This window comes from Ovis aries, chromosome 3, assembly GCF_016772045.2.
Source record: "Ovis aries strain OAR_USU_Benz2616 breed Rambouillet chromosome 3, ARS-UI_Ramb_v3.0, whole genome shotgun sequence".
Lineage (NCBI taxonomy): Eukaryota > Metazoa > Chordata > Mammalia > Artiodactyla > Bovidae > Ovis > Ovis aries.
This window is the reverse complement of record NC_056056.1, coordinates 209214566-209238520: the sequence shown is the minus strand read 5'-3', so window position 1 is coordinate 209238520 and position 23955 is coordinate 209214566. Positions and strand designations below refer to the sequence as shown.

Here is a 23955-nt window from a genome sequence, read left to right as displayed (position 1 = left end):
CTCAAACTCATGTCCATTGAGTGGTAATGCCATCCAAGCATCTTATCCCCACTAGTTGCCGGTATCCAAAATAAAGCAAACTTTCCTTTCCATCACCAACCTGGCCTCTTTATTGGCTTTTGAGCAGCTGGTTTCCTTTTTGGGTTATATTACCTCCAAATACCATGATGTTAGAAGTTAAGGCTTCAACATATAAATTTTGAGGGAGAGACACAGACTCACTCCACAGCAGCTGCTATTTCTGAGCATGCTTGGCTGATTTTTTCTGTTCTCCCAGGCTTTTGATGGTGTGTCTCAGGGCATACTCATTGATCTTGATTTTTTCTCTTCTCTATCCTGCTTCGCTCCTTTGGTGGCCTCGTCCATGCTGTGGCTTTAAACACACATCCATATACCTACCAATGACTCTGAAGTTTACATTTTTAGCTCAGACCTTTTGTGTCAACTCCAAATCTACACATCAGCCGACTTAACATCTCTCCTAGGGAGTCTCATAGACATGTTTGTAACTTTTTGACAGTTATAACCGTATCATTAGAACAATCATTTTAATGAGTCTGCTAATTCTTACATCTGTATCAGTTCTGGCTTGGTTTTGGTGGATTTTTCCCCTTGTTATGGATCGTATTTTCCTGCTTTTTTGAATATTTCATATTCTTTGATTGGCTGTCAGACTGTGAATTTTATCTTGTTGAGTGTGGGATATTTTTGTAATTCTATAAATATTTTTGAGCTTTGTTCTCGGACTCAGTTGAGTCTTGCTTTTAACATTTATTGGCTGGGACCAGAGCAGCATTTAATCTATGGCCCACTGTTCCCTGCTACGAGATAAGACCCTTCTACTAGAGGAAAACAATAGAATGGGAAAGACTAGAGATCTCTTCAAGAAAATTAGAGATACCAAGGGAATACTACATGCAAAGATGGGCACAATAAAGGACAGTAATGGCATGAACCTAACAGAAGCAGAAGACGTTAAGAAGAGGTGGCAAGAATACATAGAAGAACTATACAAAAAAGATCTCCATGACCTAGATAACCACGATGGTGTGATCACTCACCTAGAGCCAGACATCCTGGAATGCGAAGTCAAGTGGGCCTTAGGAAGCATTACTATGAACAAAACTAGTGGAGGTGATGGAATTCCAGCTGAGCTCTTCCAAATCCTGAAAGATGACGTTGTGAAAGTGCTGCACTCAATATGCCAGCAAATTTGGAAAACTCAGCAGTGGCCACAGGACTGGAAAATGTTAGTTTTCATTCCAGTCCCAAAGAAAGGCAATGCCAAAGAACGCTCAAAATACTGCACACTTGCACTCATCTCACACACTAGTAAAGTAATGCTCAGCATTCTCCAAGCCAGGCTTCAGCAATACGTGAACCAAAAATGTCCAGATGCTCAAGCTGGATTTAGAAAAGGGAGAGGAACCAGAGATCAAAACGCCAACATCCGCTGGATCATCAAGAAAGCAAGAGAGTTCCAGAAAAATATCTACTTCTGCTTTATATGCCTGTGACTGTGTGGATCACAATAAACTCTGGAAAATTCTTAAAGAGATGGGAATACCAGACTTCTGTCTCCTGAGAAATCTGTATGCAGGTCAAGAAGCAGCAGTTAGAACTGGACATGGAACAACAGACTGGTTCCAAATTGGGAAAGGAGTAGGTCAAGGCTGTATATTGTCACCCTGCTTATTTAACTTATATGCAGAGCACATCATGAGAAATGCTGGACTGGATGAAACACAAGCTGGTATCAAAATTGCCAGGAGAAATATCAATAACCTCAGATATGCAGATGACACCACCCTATGGCAGAAAGTGAAGAAGAACTAAAGAGCCTCTTGATGAAAGTGAAAGAGGAGCGTGAAAAAGTTGGCTTAAAGCTCAACATTCAGAAAACGAAGATCATGGCATCTGGTCCCATCACTTCATGGCAAATAGATGGGTAAGCAATGGAAACAGTGAGAGACTATTTTTTTGATCTCCAAAATCACAGCAGATGGTGACTACAGCCATGAAATGAAAAGATGCTTACTCCTTGGAAGGAAAGTTATGACCAACCTAGACAGCATATTCAAAAGCAGAGACATTACTTTGCTGATAAAGTTCCATCTAATCAAAGCTATGGTTTTCCCAGCAGTCAAGTATAGATGTGAGGGTTGTACTATAAAGAAAGCTGAGCACTGAAGAATTGATGCTTTTGAACTGTGATGTTGGAGAAGATTCTTGAGAGTCCCTTGGACTTCAGGGAGATCAAATCAGTCCATCCTAAAGGAAATTAGTCCTGAATATTCATTGGAAGGACTGATGTTGAAGCTGAAACTTCAATACTTTGGCAACCTGATGCGAAGAGCTGACTCATTTGAAAAGACCCTGATGCTGGGAAAGACTGAATGTGGGAGGAGAAGGGGATGACAGAGGATGAGATGGTTGGATGGTCTCACTAACTCAATGGGCATGAATTTGAGTAAACTCCAGTAGTTGGTGATGGACAGGAAGGCCTGGCATGCTGCCGTCCATGGGGTCACAAAGATTCGGACATGACTGAGTGACTGAATTGACCAACCCTACCTAATGCCCCATATGTTTGGAGGTTTTCCAGTTTGGTTGGGTTTCCCAGGTGGCGCTAGGGGTAAAGAACCTGCCTGCCAATGCAGGAGACGTAAGAGATGTGGGTTCGATCCTTGGGTGGGGAAGATCCCTGGAGGAGGGCATGGCACCCTGCTCCAAGCATTCTTGCCTACAGCATCCCCTGGACAGAGGGACTTGGCTGACTATAGTCCATAGGGTCGCAAAGAGTTGAATATGACTGAAGTGACTCGGCATGCATGCATGTTGCCTCTAATTTTAGTTTTTAAAGGAAACTCCATTCTGTTCTTCATAGCGACCGTATCATTTTACACTGCCACCAACAGTGTAGGAGAGTTCCCTTTTTCCCACACCTTCTTCAGCATTTAATGTTTGTGGATTTTTTTAAACATACAAAATAAATGATTTATTAACAGCAGATCATCCTCATGGGCTAAGTGGTCAACCAGACATCCAGAATGGAGCCACAAGTTCAGCGCAGCCTCTGAACCTCTTGCTCTGACTCCAGTAGAGTGAGCACGTTGCCCTAACGCACGGGGCCTTTCATACTTCGAATGATGGAGTTGCTCACCTTGTCCATGAATTCTACATGCACCAACTTGACTGTCTCTGCAAACCAGTCCTGCCCAGTACCTTGGTGACCCTGGCAAGCTTAACGGGCTGCACACAGCTTGTGTCTGTGGTGGCAGTATGGTGGTGATTGGCCGGAGAGCTATTGTTTGGAGATTTTTTTGGTGGTGGCCATTCTGACCAATGTGAAGTGATACCTCATTGTAGTGTTGAGTTTCATTGCTCTAATAATTAGTGGTGTTGAATATGTTTTCAAGTGCTTTTTGGTAGGGTATTATTGGGTCTTCCCTGGTGGCTCAGACAGTAAAGTATCTTTCTGCAGTGTGGGAGACCTGGGTTCAATCCCTGGGTGGGAAAGATCACCTGGAGGAGGGTGTGACAACTCACTCCATCATTCTTGCCTGGAGAATCCCATGAATAGAGGAGCCTGGTGGGCTACAGTCCATATGGAGGCTCTTTCTCAGGGGATCCTCCTCAGGTGAATATTTGGATGGAACTGACACAGTTCTGTGCGCTTGCATCTTCCTGCTGAGCCCCTAGGGCACCTCAGCTTTGTCTCAGAATCATTGTCTTCAGTACCTGAGGGCCAATGTCTCAAACACCACTGCTGCTACTGGTTCAGGTCCATCTGATCTCTGTTACTCCATCTTTCTAGGCTGCTAAACAGTTGTGTCCAAGACTACCAGGGACTGGCAAGAATACAGGGATGGAACCCATGTCCTTTACATCTCCTGCGCTGGCAGGCAGGTTGTTCACCACTAGTGCCACCTGGGAAGCCCTCTCTAATAGGCATTTATTAAAAACTTTATGGTCTTCCCAGGTGGCACAGTGATAAAGAATATACCTGCCGATGTAGGAGATTCAAGACATGTGGGTTCAGTTTCTGGGTAGAGAGGATGCCCTGGAGGAGGAACTGGCAACCCACTCCAGTATTGTTGCCTGGAAAATTTCATGGACAGAGGAGCCTGGTGGGCTACAGTCCATGAGGTCACAAAGAGGCGGACACGACTGAGCATATGGACACGACTGAGCACACACACACACTAGGCATGTTCAAAAGAGGATTCATGTTTTTTAATAAAATCTCCTCCCTTTGTAGTCTTCTGCATCTAGTTGACTTCTTTCCTTTTCTCATCCTTCTCTCTCCAATATTTACTCCATCAGGAAATATGTTGGCTCTCTGCAAATTTTGACTACTTTGTATCACTTCCACTAAATCTACCTGGTCTGAGTTACCATCAGTTCTTGCTGGGGTAACCATAATTGGTAGCCAGTTACTCCTAACTGGTCGCTTTCATGCTTCCCGCCACCCCCACCCCCATATATACTCTGGCCACAATCCAGAAGCCAGAATAAGCCTTTTGAACTATGAGTTTGTATACATGAGCTCTGTTTTGGCTGTCTTTGTAAGTCTCTAATGGAGCCAGCATGTTCTTGCCTTGGGGCCTTTGCACTGGCTGTTCCCTCTTCCTAAATGTTTTCCACCTAGGGCTTCCCAGGTGGCGCTAGTGGTGAAGAACCTGCCTGCCAATATAAGAGATGTAAAGGACAAGGGTTCCATCCCTGGGTCAGGAGGATCCCTTGGAGAAGGAAATGGCAACCCACTCCAGTATTCTTGCCAGGAAAATCCCTTGGACAGAGGGGCCTGGCGGTCGCAAAGAGTAGGACACGACTGAAGCGACTTAGCACGCCTAGCACTTGAAGTCTCTGAATATCTGAATTTTTTCAATCTTTGCTAAATATAAGCTTTCTCAATGAGGTTATTTCCTTAAACCTTTCAAAAATTAAAAAATATTTTAATATAGCTCTGAGAGTTGGAGCATAAAGAAAGCTGAGCTCTGAAGAATTGATCCTTTTGACCTGTGGTGTGGGAGAAGACTCTTGAGAGTCCCTGGGACAGCAAGGAGATCAAACCAGTCAATCCTAAAGGAAATCAGTCCAGAATATCATTGGAAAGACTGATGCTGAAGCTGAAGCTCCAATACTTTGGCCACCTGATGCGAAGAACTGACTCCTTAGAAAAGACCCTGATGCTGGGAAAGATTGAAGAAAGGAGGACAAGGGATGAGACGGTGGGATGGCATCACCGACTCAATGGACATGAGTTTGAGAAAGCTCCAGGAGTTGGTGATGGACAGGGAAGCCTGGCGTGCTGCAGTCCATGGGATCGCAAAGAGTTGGAGATGACGGAGCGATTGAACTGAACTGAATGCAGCTCTGTCCTTCCTTTTGGAACATCTTCCTGTTGTTTAGTCACTAAGTCATGTCCAACTCTTTACAACTCCATGGACAGTAGCCTGCCAGGCTCCTTTGTCCATGGGATTTTCCAGGCAAGAACACTGGAGTTGGTTGCTATATCCTTTTCCAGGGGATCTTCCTGACCCAGGGATGGAACCCACACCACCTGCATTGGCAGGAAGGTTCTTTACCATGGAGTCACCTGGGAAGTTTGGGTAAAACATCTACACTGCTCAAAATTGGGAAGATCAAAAGAGAATACAGTGGTAACTTTTCTTTTTACTCCTATCTTCCCCCAGAAACCACCGCTGTTTCTTATTTAACCTTCCAGTGATACTTTATACATGTAAAAGTAATATATAACTACTCTTTTAAAAATACAAATGGTAGTATTTTGTTACACTGTTCTGCTTCTTACTTTTTTCATTTATCTGTCTTAGAGATTGAATTACTATGTTGTATTCTATTATTTGGATATTCCATAATTTACTTGAAACTTTGGTACTAGAATTTTCAGAATTCAGGATTCTAATACTTTGCTATAATCAACAATGCTGGAGTGTGTACCCTTGTACATGGGTCATTTATCTCATATATGAGAATATCTGTGGGAAAAATTCATGGAGTTGGAATTGTGGGGTCAAAGGAATGTTCCTTTGTAACTTTGATTGCATGTTAGCAAATTGCTCTGTACAGAGTTTGTACCAATTTACATTCCAAACAAAACAAAACCAAAAAACCCCCCCAAACCAAAACAATGCATGAGTGACTGTCTTCTCTATGTCTTCACATATAATATATTACTGGTAAATCTTATTGGTAAAAAAAGTGGCATCTTAATTTAAATATATTCCTTTTTATGAGTTAGGTTAATCCCAAAAGTCCAAAAGCAATTTGTATTTTTTTCTATTAATTGCCTATTCACAGAATATTGGTTTTGTCCTTATTTTTCTATTCAGTGCCCTTGAAGAATAAGATGGACATGACTTTTGGGGAAGAGAGTGGGAACCAGGAAGGTCAGAGCAGTCATTGAATTCTCCTGAGGTCCAATAAGGATAATTGGACCATACAATAAGGTCCAAGATAATTACAATAAGGACCAAGGACTCAGAATCTTAAATTTGCCAAGAATCTTAGAAATAACATACAGCTTAAATTTTTTTAGATCTAGTTTTAGTTTTCACCATATTCATCTCCACCCACTCCACTCCTATCTCCATCAGAATCCTGAAAGTGTTTCACTTCTAAAAACATTTCTAAACATTAAAAAAACTACAACCAGCATATACTCTTCAAACGTAGCCCACGCCACTTGTGTATGCTTTCGTGTAGACTCCATGAGAAAACGTTTTCTTTTCATTTTCACCTATAGAAGTCCACGATCCTGAAATCCCCAATCCTGACATTTAAAATGCTCTTAAAAATGGAAAGTGTTTTAATAAGTTTGACACCAAAACTTATTTAGTGGCAAAACCTGACAGTAACTGATAGGTACCTATCCAGAGTGTTTATCACACTTACTATGACTATTCAAATGTTTTTTCAGAAGAGTTCTTCTTTTTAAAAAACTGGAGTATAGTTGTTTGCAATGTTGTGCTAATTTCTAGTGTATAGCAAAGTGAATCAGCTATATGTATGCATATATCCCCTCCTTTTTGAATTTCCTTCTCATTCAGGTCACCACAGAGCACTGAGTAAGGTTCCTGTGCTGTACAATAGGTTCTCATTAGTTATGTATTTTATACATAATATTAATAGTGTACATGTCAATCTCCCAATTCATCCCACACCCCCTTTCTCACCCTGCCATCTGTCGTGTCCATGTGGCTGTTCCCTGCATCTGTGTTGCCTCTCCTGCCCTGCAAATAGGTTCATCAGTACCATTTTTCTAGATTCCACATGGATGTGAGAATATATAATATCTGTTTTTCTCTTTCTGACTCACTTCACTTATCTGCGGTCTTGCAAGGTGCTGCCCTGGACACTGCTGTAATATGACGGTATTACATGACACAGATGGTACATCGCATTTCTGGAATCTGTAAAATGTTGAACACTGAAAGGCACTTGGACTTAAGGGTGTCATGTAAGGGACTGTGGACCTGCATTTAGACTTACAAACTCGTCATTACTCAGGAATGTTTTAATTCTGCCTTGATCTTCTTTAATTCAGGCCTGTGCGAGTCAGCTCAAGTAAGGTTGTTCAGACAAGTCCAGCAGAGTCATCTGTGCAATAATCAGTTCAGTTCAGTAGCTCCGTTGAGTCCGACTGTTTGTGACCCCATGGACTGCAGCACAGCAGGTCTCCCTGTCCATCACCAACTCCTGGAGCTTTCTCAAACTCATGTCCATTGAGTCGGTGATGCCATCCCACCATCTCATCCCTTGTCCTCTTTTCTTCAATCTTTCCCAGCATCAGGGTCTTTTCTAAGGAGTCAGTTCTTCGCATCAGGTGGCCAAAGTATTGGAGTTTCAGCTTCAGCATCAGTCTTTCCAATGAATATTCTGGACTGATTTCCTTTAGGATTGACTGGTTTGATCTCCTTGCTGTCCAAGGGACTCTCAAGAGTCTTCTTCAATACCGCAGTTCAAAAGCATCAATTCTTTGGTGCTCAGCTTTCTTTTAGTCCACCTCTCATATCCATACATGACTACTGAAAAAACCATAGCTTTGACTAGACGGACCTTTGTTGGCAAAGTAATGTCTCTGCTTTTGAATATGCTGTCTAGGTTGGTCATAGCTTTTCTTCTAAGGAGCAAGCATCTTTTAAATTCATGGCTGCAGTCACCATCTGCAGTGATTTTGGAGCCCCCCAAATAAAGTCTGTCACTGTTTCCATTGTTTCCCCATCTATTTGCCATGAAGTGATGGGACTGGATGCCATGATCTTCATTTTCTGAATGTTGAGCTTTAAGCCAACTTTTTCACTCTCTTCTTTCACTTTCATCAATAGGCTTTTTAGTTTTTCTTCGCTTTCTGCCATAAAGGTGGTGTCATCTGCATATCTGAGGTTATTGATATTTCTCCCGGCAATCTTGATTCCAGCTTGTGCTTCATCCAGCCCAGCATTTCTCATGATGTCCTCTGCATATTAGTTAAATAAGCAGGGTGACAATATACCTGCAATAATATCATGATAATATTCTGGTGTAGATGCTTATAATGTTTATCCCAAGTTATCAGTCCTTCTCTGGCTTTTAAACATATCTTAAATAATATAAATTATTTGGAAATATTGTTAATGGGATTTCCCTGGTTGTCCAGTGGCTAAGACTCTGCACTTCCTCTACAGGGGTACAGGTTCCATTCTTGGTCCAGGAACTAAGACCCTACATGCTGGGAGGTGTGGCCAAAAAGTAAATACATATGTAAATAAATGATTAGAAAAAGTACTGTTAGTGACTCAATTTGGGAACAAAAATTTCATACCACTCTTCTCTTAAGGAATATTTAGAGACTGGAAACTGACCTGTTAAAAAAGATCTTGTATCTGCAGCTGTTTATGTGGGAAAATAAAGATTTTCTTTGTAGTGTATAATCAAAACGAAAGAGAGAAAGTGTCTACAACTCTAATGATAAATGTGTGCAGCAACTTAACTATTCCCATTGCCTTCCTATGAAAATATTTTACATATGATTTCACTAAATATTTTAAAAAATCAATTAGTCTTTTGGCTGTGCTGGGTCTTCATTGTTGCGTGGGCTTCTCCTATTGCCCAGCACGGGCTCTAGAGTACACTGGCTTCAGTAGTTGCGGCTGGAAGGTTGTGGAGCCCAGGTGCACGGGCTCAGTTGCTCTGAGGCATGTGGGATTTTCCCAGAGCAGGGATCAAAACTGTCTCCTGCATTGGCAGGCAGACTCTATGGCAGAGCTGCCAAGGAAGCCCTGACGTCACTAAATATATTTATATTTATTAAATACTTCTTTTAATTCATTTTACACAATGGGCTTTCCCATAAAATTTTAGTTGGAAGACATCCTATATTCAGTTACACCATGGTATAAAAATGGAAGAGGACAATGATACCTAGATATGGTGGAATATATCTTGTGCAATTCTTGGAGGAAATAAAGGTGACCTTTGGTTTGTTTCAGGTGAAGAACGTGGATGGGACTATAGAGAAGAGAATTTATTTCACATGGTGTCTTTCTGCATTAGTGATTTTAATATGGATTCTTAGAAGTTATCAACAACTGGTCAGATAAAAAAAATTTTTTTTAATACACTGCTGTCTGGATTCTGACCTAGGCAATCCCGAGCTCAGTCTTCCACTTCCATCACTTTCTTGATCCAGTCTACGTAGTTGAGGAGATTGGTGTAGAACCCGTACCCTTCACCACACCCGATGCCCCAGGACACGATGCCCGTGGCCACCCAGCGGTCATTTTGCTTGTCACTCACTGCAAAGACCCCTCCACTATCCCCTTGGCAGGAATCTTGCCTTGTGGCTGGGTTCCCAGCACAGAACATGTTTTCAGAAAACACATCATTCCTGTTTTTTTGCCGGAGCCAGCGCTCGCAAAGCTCTCGCCTAGCTACTGGCAGACGGACAAATCTGAGGTTGTGAGAAATTCTCTCCTCCATGATCCCAAAGCCACTGACATAGCCCATGAGACCTGGGTCATAGAGGGTCTCGTTGTCTGGGAGGCAGATTGGCAGGAGGTTGGGGCCCAGGGTGACGCTATTTTCCAGCTCCAGGAGGGCGAGGTCCCCCTCAAAATTGTGGGACTCTTCCTGGCGGTAGTCTGGGTGGATTATGACCCTACGGACCGGGTGGTTGGACAGCTTGGTGATATCTTCCACATTGACGTGGCCCAGGAACACATCTAAGTTGGGGGGCCCCTGAGCCTCGTGGTCCTTGGGGTTGATGGTGTGCGCGGCCGTGAGGATCCAGCGGTCCCCCAGAAGTGCACCGCCCCCGGGCCCATGGATGTTGGTGTAGGCCTGCCAGGGGAAGTTGCCCAGCTTGGCCTTCTGGCCTCCAATGATGCGCTGCCTCTGCTCGACAGGGTGGACTGGCTTCCCGCACACTGGGGAGGAGAAGATGGGTTCAGGGAGAGAAATGTCAGTGCCTGTCCGCCCACCTCCCTCCATGGCCTGTCCCCTCCGCTTTGTCCCTCTTTTTGGTTCAGGACCCTTTCCTCTCTTCCCATCTTCCCACCCCACCCCTCTCCTCACCCCTGGTCTTTGGCATATTGTCAGCCACCTCTGCTTGTTCTTGTTTTTCTTCCCCAGGGCTTTTCTTGCCCTTTTTATTTAATCTTGGTCTCCCATCTGCTCAGTGAAAAGTCCAGGACTGTCAACTGCCCTTCTGGGGCATCTCCTCTCCTTTCTTCAGATGCCCCATGTCTGTCTTCAGCTTCAGGCTGGACTGTCTCTCTCTTGTCTATGCCACCCCTCCTCCGAGACCCTGCATGGCTGCCAAGGCCACAGAGGACAGTGGAGGGCTTCCACTCACCTGGCAAACACCGAGGCATCTTCTCTCCTACCAGCTCATTCTTCCAAATGCCCTGAGCCGTGCAGGTGTACAGCCCTGAGGGGAGAGGGGGCTGAGCTCAGGCTGGGGGGTGGGTGTGGGCAGGGACCAAGAGCACCAAAGCGAGGACAGAATGGAGGAGGAACAAAGGGAAAGGTTGGAATACCTGCGGATGGGAGACTGAAAGTGTGTGTTTTGAAAAGCTTCGTGTGTATGTTTTTGTTTTGATGCTAAATGGAAAAATCAGAATACTTAACTCATATTCAGTGTGATCCCTATGTGTGAAAGTTGACACAAAAACTGGAAGGAACTTATCAAGAAGATCTTATTATTGCATCTTGGTGCTGGGTAGTGGGTGATAATGGGAGTTATGTTTTATTGTTTTATTTTTTGAGGGTGTTTGGCTCTGCTGTGCAAATCTTAGTTTCCCAACCATGGATTGAACTCGAACCCTCAGCAGCGAAAGCATGGAGTCCTAATTGCTGGACCGTCAGGGAATTACCTGTAGCTATGTTTTCTGATTGGGGACAGTGTACCTTGCTTGACCTCAACATTTTATCTCACTGAAGCACCTTGGTGATGCTTTCAGATATGCATCATTACCCTCCTCCTAGACACAAGGAGGGCTTCCCTTATGTCTCAGACGGTAAAGAGCCAGCCTGCAGTGCAGGAGACCAGGGTTTGATCTCTGGGTCAGGAAGTACCCTGGAGAAGGGGAAGGCTACCCATTCCAGTATTCTTGCTTGGAGAATTCCATGGACAGAGGAGCCAGGCAGCCTACAGTCCATGAGGTCTCCAGAGTCGGACTAACACTAGAGTTGAGGAAACTGGGTTTAAATAATTTATACAAGGTCATATAACTTCTAAGTGCCAGAACCAAGATGCAAATGGAGTGTTGTCTTACTTCAAAGTCCAGCTCTTAAATAATACCCTATATAGCCTGTAAACATGGAGAAGGACATGGTAGCCCACTCCAGTATTCTTGCCTGGAGAATCCCATGGACAGAGGAGCCTGGCAGGCTACAGTCCATAGGGTCACAAAGAGCTGGACGTGACTGTGTGACTAACAGCAACAACAATTGCCTATAAACAAGATATTTTTTTCTTTTTTTGGCATGTTTTAAACCTATAAATCACATGATTTCTTTCATCAAAAAGCTTTTAAGATACCCATTGATGAGTCTGAAAGTAATTTAGTAATGTAAAAAGTCACAACACAGCAACCTGAGAGGGGATGTGGGGAGAATGCCGAGGAAACCCCACTGATAAACCTGTAGAGGGGGTGCTGTTGGGGGTGCTGCTGAGGGTGGGGGTGGTGATGGTGGGGGTGGGGGTGAGAGAGAGCTGTTTATGAGAGATTTGAGTCTTTCATCCTATCAGCTCAAATGTTTGCTCTTTCAACCTTATTAGAAGCCTCTTGGCACCCCTGAAGCCAGTGCCCGGGATAAATATCTTAATATTCCCTCCTTGGAGACTCTGTTGGAAGAAATTGCAGATGTTCCAACGAGAGGGAGAAGACAGCCGTTTGCACGTGTCCCTACCTCGCTCAGACTCGCTTGTGCCGTCTTTGGTGTGCATCTTGTAGAAGGGCTCGTGGCAGTAGTACTGGATACGGGCCTCGTAGGTGTTCACCCCCTCTCTGGTGGTGTAATTGAAGGCCCCGTTGGGCAGGCTTCGGGGCTGCCCGCAGTCCTTGACTTGGAGAGAGCACAGGGCCGTGTGAGAACTGAGAAGGACTGTACCAGAACTTCAGTGGGAGGGGTGGGAACCCGTAGAACATGCTGAGAGCCTTCGGGAAATATGGTCATTGGGGGCTCTTGCAAGGCATGATAATTGGATGGGATAAAACTCAGTTCTGGGCAGAGCCCCTCATCTGCAGAGATGAAGGCCGACTGGTTCCCCGTGAGCTGGAGCCTTCAAAGGACAAGTCAGGGGAATGGCTTTTGGGCGTCACGCTTAGGCCCAACCCTCTTCCCTTCTCCTGGGGGGAGACACATGCTTGAGTTGCAACTTACTCCTGCACCTGGGCATGGCACGGTGCCATGTGCCATCATCCTGGCAGACAGCTGTGAAGGACAGGAGTGCCTTGTTCCCCTGTTGGAGCAGAGGTGGAACAGCCGTTAGTACAAGGAGGCCCTGAGGCTCCCTCCTGCCCTTGCCCACAGGGGAGCAGTACGGAGGCAAAGTCAGCTCTCAGCCCTTGAACCTCAACACCTGTGGATGTGGCTCCTGGGCCCTTCTTCCCAGCCGGTCCTCTCATACCAGACTGACAGCTGGGCTCACTGAGCCACACAGCAGGAAGTCAGAGTGGGGGACTTGCCTGGTGGTCTAGTAGTTAAGAATCTGTCCTCCAGTGTAGGGGACCTGGGTTCGATCCCTGTTCGGGGAACTAAGATCCCACATGCTGGGGAGCAATTAAGCTCGAATGCCACAACTACTGAGCCCACATACTGACACAGCCAAATAAGTAAATAAATAAATAGTTTAAAAAAAAATAATATCGGAGCTAGGGCTAGTTGTTATAGCCAATAATCCCCTCTCTAGACTCTTGGGGGATTTCAAGAGTTTCCACTGAGGTCCAGTTGAACCCCATAATTTTATTTTAAAAAATATTTATTTATTATTATTTATTTTGGCTGCTTTGGGTTTTAGTTGCAGCACTCAGGATCTTTAATCTTCATTGTGGGATCTTTAGCTGAGGTATGTGGGGTCAGGTTTCCCGACTAGGAATCGAACCCACCCAGGGATTGAACCCTTGTCTCTTGCGTTGCAGGTGGAGTCTTTACTGCTGAGTCAGATAAAAAGTAAATAATGTGAGATAAACTGTGTGACTAGGTTTAAAGTCGGTGATGTGAGTGATAACAAGGTAAGGGTGCTGGGGGCATAGACGGGGCGGGTTGCAACCTGAACGGGAGTGGGCGGCGTGCCCAGGACCCCCAAGTCCTTCCTGGACTAACGAGCAGTGATCTGGCTGACTCATCTCTATTCAAAGGGAAGTTCCACGAAACCTGTGTGAACATGTGTGTTTCTTTGACTGTAACTCCCACATCCAGAACACTGCCTGTCACTGAATCAACACTTAAAATGTTTGTTGGGTGAATTCACCACAACAAACCGAAGGTCTCTTCTCTGATTCAGGGTGGGTCTTCTGAGGGGACCTACTGGACAAAGATGGGATGCCCAGTCCCAGGTCCCTAGCCAGGGTATGGTTTATAAAAAATAGCATTAATTAATTAATTAATATTATTAATTGCCTTCACTGGTTCCTCACTGCTTTCTGTAGTTGTGGCGCATGGGCTTAGTTGCCCTGAGACACGTGGGATCTCAGTTCCCCAACCAGGGATCAAACCCTCGCCCCCTGCACTGGAAGGTGGATTCTTAACCACTGGACCACCAGGCAGTCCCGAGAGGAGCATTTTAGTCTCCTAGCTTTTGTGAGATTGACCAGTGGAGCAAACTGCATTCTTTCCTGGGTCTGCAAAGCTCTGGACAGGGTGGTGGGTCTGGGGTAAGACCACTGGTAGACATAAACGGAGCCTCTTCTGATTGTTCGATGGAATGCTGCCCGATTCATAAATCATCGAGTAAAGCCAGGTAGGTTTTAAAAACAAAAACAGAGCCCTGGAGCAAGAGGCAGGGCATTTGTTGCCAGTCCCTGCTGTACACAATCCCAGTGAGGCTGCGTGAGTGAGGCCTCGCGCTTCAACTCCACCCCTGCCTGTTCGGTTCCTCACTGCATAGTGAGTTATAGGGCGAGGACCTGTAGTTCTTAGACTTGGCTGGGCATTAGAATCACCGAGTAACTATAGGTAATCCTGACACCCATGCTCCCGTTCAGACCCATGAACTAGTCTCTAGCAGGGGACTGGACATCAGAATTTTGAAATCCTATTTCCAGTGTGCAGTCAAGTTGGAGCAGGCCGGGTAACCCTTCCAGCTCAAACATGCTTATGTTTCCATGTGGGGCTGAGCCTCCATCTTCCATGTGAATTATGCCGGACTCTGGGTTAGCTCCCTCCCCTCGGCCCTGGCTCTTACCTCCACAAGCTCGTAGCCTTTTTTGCACGTAGCGATGAAATAGTCCCGGTACTGGTATTGAGGCTGCAGGTCCTGAATGATGGTGAATGCGTCCAGGGTCTTGGGCTGGGGGCACTTGATGACTGTTAGGGAGACCAGAGGGCACATTTATTTCCGAGCCACTGGCCTCCTTTCTGCCTGCCTCATCCTGCCCCCTTTCTGGCCTGTGAGAGGCCCCGGGCAGCCTTACCTTCACTGGTGTAGTACAGCTTCCAGCCCCGGCTGTCCCCTGACTCGTCCGTGAAGAAGAGCAGGTCCACTGAGTTGCTTTGGGCATCAATGCGCTCGGGCCTTTGCTTTCCACAGAACTCACCAATGTTCCTCCCGCTGACATAGATCTGTGGTGGTGGTGGGGGTGGACGGAAGGAGGGTCATGTCTCCAATTCAGACACAGGGCTAGGGTGGTGGTGCCAGTGGTGCAGATCCTGCTTGGTGTATGTTTTCAGCTGGAGGGGAGAAAGTCTCCCGAGGACCCACCGGCTAGAGTGTGCACTAAGTTGCTCAGTCGAGTCCAGCTCTTTGCGACCTTATGGACTGTAGCCCGCCAGGCTCCTCTGTCCATGGAATTCTCCAGGCAAGAATACTCGAGTGGGTTGCCATGACCTCCTCCAGGGGATTTTCCTGACCCAGGGATTGAACCTGAATCTCTTACATCTCCTGCACTGGCAGATGGGTTCTTTACCACTACAGCCACCTGGATGCCAGGTGTGTAGGACAACTCATGTGGGACATTGGCCATTTCTGCGCCCATTGGCCAGACGGTCCAGTGAGGAGGAGGGGTGAGAGGAGACGCGTGGGGATGGGGACGAAAGGATTTCTCTCTGGGGGTGGGTTGGCTGTACCTGCAGCTGGTCGTAGGGACAGTGTATTTGCTGATGGTCATCGATTTCAAAAGGCTCCAGGAATTGGAGGTGGAGGGTGTGGCCTCGCTCTACTCGGATACTGTAATTGCAGCGCAGGTCAGGGGGGTAGGGTCCGGGATACTCCAAGCTGGAGATGTAGCCCGAGGGCTCCGTGAACAGCTCGCTGCTGCATTCGGCTGGGGGAGCAGAGCGAGAGCGGGTCACCCAGAGAGCCCCACCTTGCTCAGTCCCTGCCTCCTCTGAGACCACCCAGGCAAGACCTCACCCTGGCAGGAACGCCCATCCTGCTGGAGCTCATAGCCTGGACGGCAGGAGCAGAAATAGCCGCCGACGTAGTTGTGGCACAGGTGCTGGCACCGGGGCGGGGGGTCCTCCTCAACCGAGTTGAGCTGCAAGGCACATTCGTCCAGGTCTGGAAAAGATTCCAGAAGGAAGGATTCAATTCCACAAAAGCCAGAGTGGGGGGGGCGGGGCAGGGACCTGTGGAGGCGCTGGTCTCAGCGAGGTCACTCATCAGAGGCCTAAGGACAAGGTTATCTCAGGCCACCTGGAACTCCCGGCCCCTCTGACTCTTTCTGGGACCTGCTCAGTGGGGACAGGGCCCTGGTGGATAGTTCTCTCCTAGCAAAAGCTCTCTTGGGAAAAAACAAGAAGGCCTGGCTTCCCGATTCTTTGGATTCAAGAATTCCCTCTTCTGGCCCCCACTCAGTCTGAGCCCAGGAGCCCGGCACAGGCGCCACTCACCCACGGCTTGGTAGTATGCCAGGAAGCCCTTGTAGAACATGACGGTGCCGTTGTCCTCGTTGGAGAAGTCCGAGTGGAAGGTCAGCAGCATCTTGTTCCCTTGGGACATGAATTCCTTCCTTCCCGGGGGGTTGCCCAGGGGAGTACCCAGCTGCCCACAGAACCTCCCCATGGTCTTCTTATCAGCAGAAATCTATGGAGGAGGGACAGGCGGACAAGCTGTTGAGGGGACATATCCCACATGGAAGGCCATGAAGGTCATCCTTCTCTTGTCCCAGAGAGGGGATCCCGTCCCACCCCACTCCCCTCACCCCCCCCGGATGGTCTCCAGCTGCTCTCTACCTGCTGGGCTCTGGCTGTTCCAAATTCCCCAGAGGCCTTTCCTCTGTCCTGCATCCCCACCGACTGACCTTGCACGTTATCCCGTGTCTGGGACTCGGCCCTCCCTTTTTATGACCCCCAGCTATGACAAACCTAGACAGCATATTAGAAAGCAAAGACATCACTTTGCCAGAAAGATACATCTAGTCAAAGCTATGATGTTTCTAGGAGTCATGTATGGATGTGAGAGTTGGACCATAAAGAAGGCTGAGCGCTGAAAAACCGATGCTTTCAAATTGTGGTGCTGGAGAAGACTCTTGAGAGTCTCTTGGAGAGCAAATAGATCAAACCAGTCAATCCTAAAGGAAATCAACTCTGATTATTCACTAGAAGGACTCATGCCGAAGCTGAAGCTCCAATATTTTGGCTAAAGAGCTGATTCATGGAAATGACCTTGATGCTGGGAAAGATAGAAGGCAGGAGAAGGGGATGACAGAGGATGAGATGGTTGGATGGCATCACTGACTCAGTGGATGAATTCAAGCAAACTCAGACATGCTGAAGGACAGGGAAGCCTGGCGTGCTACAGTCCATGGGTTTGCGAAGAGTCTGACACGACTTAGTGACTGAACAACAACATGTGTCAGACCTTTCTTTACCCCCATCTGCTCCTGTGTCCGCCTCCCACTGGTTGCCTTTACCTGGTTTCTGTCATTCCTTCATCCCTAGAGCCTGGAGGGTCTGCTTTACCCTCTGTCCTGTCCTTCCACCTTGTTTTGGTCAACCCATTCCTGTCCAGCCATGACTCCTGATATTCAGCTGAGTGTGAGCATCCGGGACCTGTCAGCTTAGCAAGCATCACTGAGCTCTCCTTACCTCTTCCTTCACAGATTCCTTGACTCCTGCAAAGCAGAAGACGTCCCTCCTCCTATCTCATCCCCACTTTGCCTACCACCAGGACCCTCCCTATGAGCACTGCTGACATCTCAAGTCCTCTGGGCTGGGAAGATATGGCATTTCCATGGTATTCTTTTATACCCTCCAGGGGATCTCCTGGAAATAGTATTTATGGGCTGTGTGTAGGCCCTATCTGAATCCCAAATCAAGAACCTCATTTTTAAAATTTTAATTTTATTTTTAGGCTGTGTTGTGCAGCACGTGGAATCCTAGTTTCCCACCTAAGTTCCCCAGGAATCAAACCTGGGCCCCCTGCCTTGGGAGCACAGAGTTTTAGCCGCTGGATCACTGGGGAAGTCTCCAGGAAACTCATTTTTATTGGATGTAGAAAGAGGGACTGGGACGGGCCCTTGGTCGTGACAGAGGAGAGAGGACTGAGCCCACTGTCCTGGCTGCAGACCACCCTTGAGCCACCACCACACACAAGCCGCTTTCCCACGTCCCTGTGTTCCTGGTGAGGAGGCAGCCATGGAGTGGTGACACTCTCCATGGCAACAGGGAAACTGAGGCAAGGATGTTTCCAAAATCCTCCGGGCAAGTAAGCAGACAGGGAAGGTTTTTCTGACTCCTGTGTACAGTACATTCCCCAAGAACAGGGCTTGTCCCCTCCCTCTCTGTTTCTCCCCTCTTTGCTCCACGATGGTCTCTCAGACCAGTGGCCTCCCATCCTCGATACCCCTGGACTTCCAGAGCCCCACCTGGCCATCAGCTTTCACCAGCTTGGGGCTGTGTCCCCAGGCAGGGTGTCCTATCCAGGCTGGTCAGAACCCGGGTCCCCAGGTTCCAGAGACACTCAGTTCTCCCTCTGCCCACCCCCCTCATCTGCCCCCTACCTTGACATAGTCATAGAAACAACCATCCGAAGGCTCCAGGTCAAACTGCCAGAAGACAAGCTTCACTCTGTACCCCGTGGGTACTGTGATCACAGTGGTCCTCTCAAAATTGTTAGGGTAAGGCTTGGGGAACAGAGGGGACATCACCTCCCCGTAGAGCCTCTGAGGGGTGGGGATGGCGCCTCCAACCCCGAAGAACAGGACCGGCAGCAGGAGGTATAAGAGCCACCTGCCAAAAGGGAAAAGGTGTCTGTAGGGTGGGAGGGGTGCAGACCCTTGCTCTCTGGTAGGGGATGGGATTGCCGTACCGCTGGGCATTTTCCTCTTGGTCCATTCTAGATCTCAGGGAGATGTCCTAGGGTGGGTGGGGAGGCTGCAGGGGGCAGGCTGGTCTCTGCAGCTGCTGCACTGGGCGCTCCTCCCCGGGGCCAGTGTCCAGTCCAGAGGTCATCACGCTCCCCCCACCTCTCTCCCCAGCCTCCTCCCTGCCCTGTTGCATCACTCTGCTCCCCTTCCAGGAATTGGGCTGGCTTGGACCAGTAAACTAAGGGTGAGGGTTTCCAGTCATGGTCTCTGAAATGGCTCCCACATGCTCAGCAAGGCCTCTGGGAGAGACCGCCTATGGAAGAGGGTCTCAGGTACAGAGGCTGACTGTCTAGACCGAGGGACGGGCTCCCCCAACCCCACCTTGCTGCTCCCTATGAGCTGGAGGAGGAAGGCAGTGTGACCTCACCTCCTGGGGCTGAGTCTCCTTTCTCCTCTGGAGGAGAGATGGGGCATGCATTTTCGAGCGTGCACGTGTGGGCACACTGGAGGAATCAGGTGTATGGGGAGGGTCAGGGTGCTCGCACCTCCCTGAGTAAGTCTGGGACAGGGGGCCCCCTGTGCCCAGGCTCGTCCCCTCTGGTGTCTCCCTCCCTCCTTGGTTCCCACCAGGCTTACTCACATTTCTTAAGGCCTGTTGTTGGATCCCTGACTCTCGTGACAGCGTCTTCATGCACTCTGGGTGCAGAGAGAGCAGGGTCACGCAGAGCAGGGAAGGGGGAGGGAGGGACTGTGGAGGGGGAAGGGGTGACCGTTCCGGGATGAATGTTGTAGGGAACGAGCCATTTGCATAAACAAAACCAAAAAAGAAAAAAAAGAAATTCTGTTTCGGTTTAGTTTTGGTTGTGAAATGCCTGATGGTGCTGCCACCTGCTGGCCTTCAGGGTAAGGGCTGGAGAAGGTTCTGCATTTTTAGGGATAGAAAAGCCTTGGGTTGGAGGCCCAGATGCCCCTTTCTGAATCTGATGGGAATCCCGCCCCCTTTCTTCAGGGCCCTTTCTGGTGACTGCGGCTGAGTGTTCAGGGTTCCTACCCAAAGAACAGTGGAAATCGCAGTTGAGGGGGGTCTTTTGTGACCCTCTCTTCTCCTTTAACCCCATTCTCCCTGTCCTTAGTTAGCCAGAAGCTCTGGTACAGGAATGATCAGGGATCAATGCCCAGGATAATGGGACAAGAGCAAGGATTAGAGATGGGGAGTGCAGGAGGGTGCAGAGGAGAGAGAAGCTTGCTTGATCTAGGGTCCCACCCTGCTTCCCTCAGCAATGACACTTAGAGGGAACTTATCTGAAGTTCTAGTGGTTAAAACTCTGTGTTTCCAATCCCTGGTCAGGGAACTAAGATCCCACATGCCATGTAGTGTAGCTAATAAAGAAATTAAAAAAAATGACACGTAGAACAGGGACTGCTGTGACCCCAAAGCACCAGTAGGGTCTGGTTTAAGACCCTCCTTGGGCTTCCCTGGTAGTCCAGGAATTAAGACACCCAGCTTCTCAAGCAAGCAGCATGGCTTTGATCCCTGGTCAGGGTACTAAGATCCCAGCAAAAAAAAAAAAAAAAGACAAAGGCCCTTCCTCCCCTCTCAATGGACTCAGGCCTGCTAATGAGCTTGTCCCTTAGGGAAACAAGGGCAGCTGAGGATGGGATGGAGATATTCTCAGCATCTGGTCCAGAGTGTGAGCCCCTGAGGGTCATGGCGCCAGGGGCTGAGCAAACAGGCTGGCTGTGGACCACCAGTTGTGGATGTGACTGGTAATGGAAGTAAAGTCTGATGCTGTAAAGAACAATATTGCATAGGAACCTGGAACGTTAGGTTCAGAATCAAGGTAAATTGGAAATGGTCAAACAGGAGATGGCAAGAGTGAACACTGACATTTTAGGAATCAGTGAACTAAAATGGACAGGAATGGGAGACTAGGAGGAAGAGTAGGTCAGATGACCGTTATGTCTACAACAGTGGGCAAGATTCCCTTAGAAGAACTAGAGTAGCTCTCATAGTCAACAAAAGAGCCCCAAATGCAGTACTTGGGTGCAATCTCAAAAAAATGACAGAATGCAAAGAAATAGAGGAAGACAATAGAATGGAAAAGACTAGAGATCTCTTCAAGAAAATTAGAGATACCAAGGGAACATTTCATGCAAAAATGGGCACAATAAAGAATATGGTATGACCCTAACAAGCAGAAGATATTAAGAAGAGGTGGCAAGAATACACAGAAGAACTATACAAAAAAGATCTTCATGACCCAGATAACCACGATGGTGTGATCACTCACCTAGATCCAGACAATCTGGAATGGGAAGTCAAGTCGGCCTTAGGAAGCGTTACTATAAACAAAGCTAGTGGAGGTGATGGAATTCCAGCTGAGCTCTTTCAAATCCTAAAAGATGATGCTGTGAAAGTGCTGCACTCAATATGCCAGCAAATTTGGAAAACTCAACAGTGGCCACAGGACTGGAAAAAGTTAGTTTTCATTCCAATCCCAAAGAAAGGCAATGCCAAAGAATGCTCAAACTACTGCACACTTGCACTCATCTCACACGCTAGCGAAGTAATTTTGAAAATTCCACGCTCACTGCAACAGTATGTGAACCGAAAACTTCTAGATGTTCAAGCTGGATTTAGAAAAGACAGAAGAACCAGAGATCATATTGCCAACATCTGTTGGATCATAGAAAAAGCAAGAGAGTTCCAGAAAAACATCCAAATGTGCTTTATTGACTATGCCAAAGCCTTGAACTGTGTGGGTCACCACAAACCGTGGAAAATTCTGAAAGAGATGGGAATACCAGACCACCTTACCTGCCTCCTGAGAAATCTGTATGCAGGTCAAGAAGTAACAGTTAGAACTGGACATGAAACAAACTGGTTCCAAATTGGGAAAGGAGTATGTCAAGGCTGTATATTGTCACCCTGCTTACTTATTTAACTTATATGCAGAGTACATCATGTGAAATGAAGTACATTTCATTTCTGGCTGGATGAAGCACAAGGTGGAATCAAGATTGCTGGGAGAAATATCAGTAACCTCAGATATGCAGATGACACCACCCTTATGGCAGAAAGCAAAGAAGAACTGAAGAGCCTCTTGATGAAAGTGAAAGAGGAGAGTGAAAAAGCTGGCTTAAAACTCAACTAAAATCATGGCATCTGGTCCCATCACTTCCTGGCAAATAGATGGAGAAACAATGGAAACAGTGACAGACTTTATTTTCTTGGGCTGCAAAATCACTGCAGATGGTGACTGCAGCCATGAAATTAAAAGACACTAGCTCCTTTGGAGAAAAGCTATGGCCAACCTAGATAGCACAGTAAAAAGCAAAGACGTTACTTTGCCAACAAAGGTCCATCTTGTCAAGTGAAAGTCGCTCAGTCGTTTTCTACTCTTTGCGACTTCATGAAATTCTCCAGGCCAGAATACTGGAGTGGGTAGCCTTTCCCTTCTCCAGGGGATCTTCCCAACTCAGGGATCGAACCCAGGTCTTCCAAATTGCAGGCCGATTCTTTACCAACTGAGCTAGCGTGGAAGCCCATCCAGTCAATGCTATGGTTTTTCTAGTAGTCATGTATGGATGTGAGAGTTGTCCATGTAGTCCATGGGGTAGCTTAGAGTCACAAAGAGTCAGACGTGACTCAACTAGTGAACTGAACTGAAGGTCATCACTAAATGTCATCTGAGAGCAGGCACACAGAAGAAGCCAGGTGGATCCTGGTTGGAGGGTTTCTCCAGCAGGCATGTTTGTTGGAGCTGAGGAGTGGATGTGCTGGCAGGGCTGACCCATGACATGACCCACACAGGGTCTGTGCCCTGTCAGGTGACGAAGGACAAAAGATAGGGGAGAGGGTGAGGGCCAGATCAGGGGGAAGAAAGAGGGGGCATCTAGGGACTTACCTCGCAGTCCAGTGGTTAAGACTTCACCTTCCAACACAGGGGGCGAAGGTTTGAACCGTGGTTGGGGAGCCTAGGATCTCACATGCCTTGTGGTAAAAAAAAAAACCCCAAAACATAAAACAGAAGCACTATTGTAACAAAGTCAATAAAAACTTTAAAAATGGTCCACACACAAAAATCTTTAAAAAGAAAGAATTGGCATCTTGTCTAGCAAATGCAAATTAATATCTGGATGGCAGTGTCTGTGTGCGCTGTGTGTTCACCGAGAGGATAGGATGGCAGATGTGTGGGCAGAAGAGGTGGTCCAAGAAGGTAAGTCTCGGCAGGAGCTCTCCCATCTGTCCTCGGGGTTCTGAGTTCTGTCCTGATAGCATGTAGCATGACTGGACCTCATTAGCTCAGCCCCAGCCTGACCCTCATTCTGCCCAACCACACACAACAACCTTGACTTATACCTAGTGTTAGGATTTCCTGGTGGATCAGCTGTAAAGAATCTGCCCCTTGTAGGAGACCCGAGTTCAATACCTGGTTTGGCTTGGAGGACGAAATGGCAACCCACTCCAATTTTCCTGCCTGGAGAATTACATGGACAGAGGAGCCCGGCGGGCTGCAGTCATAGTGTCGCAAACAGCTGGACGTGACTGAATGACTTAACACTTTTAGTTTCTTCATATGTTGTGTTATACCCTTGACTTATACCCTGGGCAGAAAGAAGAGATGGCCATGTGACAATTGCTCATGAAGTTGTTTTGAAACCAGTATTGAAGACATTGTTATATTGATCATGCCTTTTATGATTTGATTCTGGGGAGAAAAAAGTTTCTTAAGGTAATGTAAGTTTTTCTTCTGAGGATATATTTATATCCATGTAACTATATCAGTTCAGTTCAGTCGCTCAGTCATGTCTGACTCTTTGCAACCCCATGGACTGCAGCATGCCAGCCTTCCCTGTCCATCACCAACTCCTGGAGCTTGCTCAAACTCATGCCCATCGAACTGGTGATGCCATCCAACCATCCCTTCCTCTGTCGTCCCCTTCTCCTGTCTTCAATCTTTCCCAGCATCAG

General features: G+C 47.2%; 1 protein-coding gene and 1 pseudogene across 2 annotated transcripts; both read right to left on the bottom strand.

Moving 5' to 3' along the window:
• Window positions 1–3064: 3064 nt before the first annotated feature.
• LOC114113828 (small ribosomal subunit protein eS28-like) lies at window positions 3065–5977 on the bottom strand (annotated as a pseudogene).
• Window positions 5978–9549: 3572 nt separating this feature from the next.
• Window positions 9550–19678, bottom strand: C1R (complement C1r). Of its 2 annotated transcripts, none has more exons than XM_012175492.4 (11): window positions 18983–19678; window positions 18675–18903; window positions 16564–16756; window positions 16085–16231; window positions 15799–15995; window positions 15147–15294; window positions 14918–15039; window positions 12895–12973; window positions 12421–12576; window positions 10862–10936; window positions 9550–10433 (listed from the first exon to the last, which is right to left on the bottom strand). In XM_012175492.4, exons 1-11 carry the CDS (start codon window positions 19006–19008, stop codon window positions 9664–9666), a joined length of 2142 nt encoding a protein of 713 aa, XP_012030882.3. In that variant the 5' UTR covers window positions 19009–19678; the 3' UTR covers window positions 9550–9663. The 2 variants fall into 2 exon arrangements, with proteins under 2 accessions (XP_012030882.3, XP_042104140.1); XM_042248206.2 differs by having other exon boundaries at window positions 19621–19678.
• Window positions 19679–23955: the final 4277 nt, after the last annotated feature.

Excerpts from the sequence above, each read along its gene's own strand:
- C1R (XM_012175492.4), bottom strand. The coding sequence starts at position 19,008 with ATGGACCAAGAGGAAAATGCCCAGCG. Across the intron at positions 16,232-16,563 it reads GGCATACTACCAAGCCGTGG|ACCTGGACGAATGTGCCTTG; the intron begins GTGAGTGGCGCC and ends AATCTTTTCCAG. Across the intron at positions 10,434-10,861 it reads GATGCCTCGGTGTTTGCCAG|TGTGCGGGAAGCCAGTCCAC; the intron begins GTGAGTGGAAGC and ends TCTCCTCCCCAG.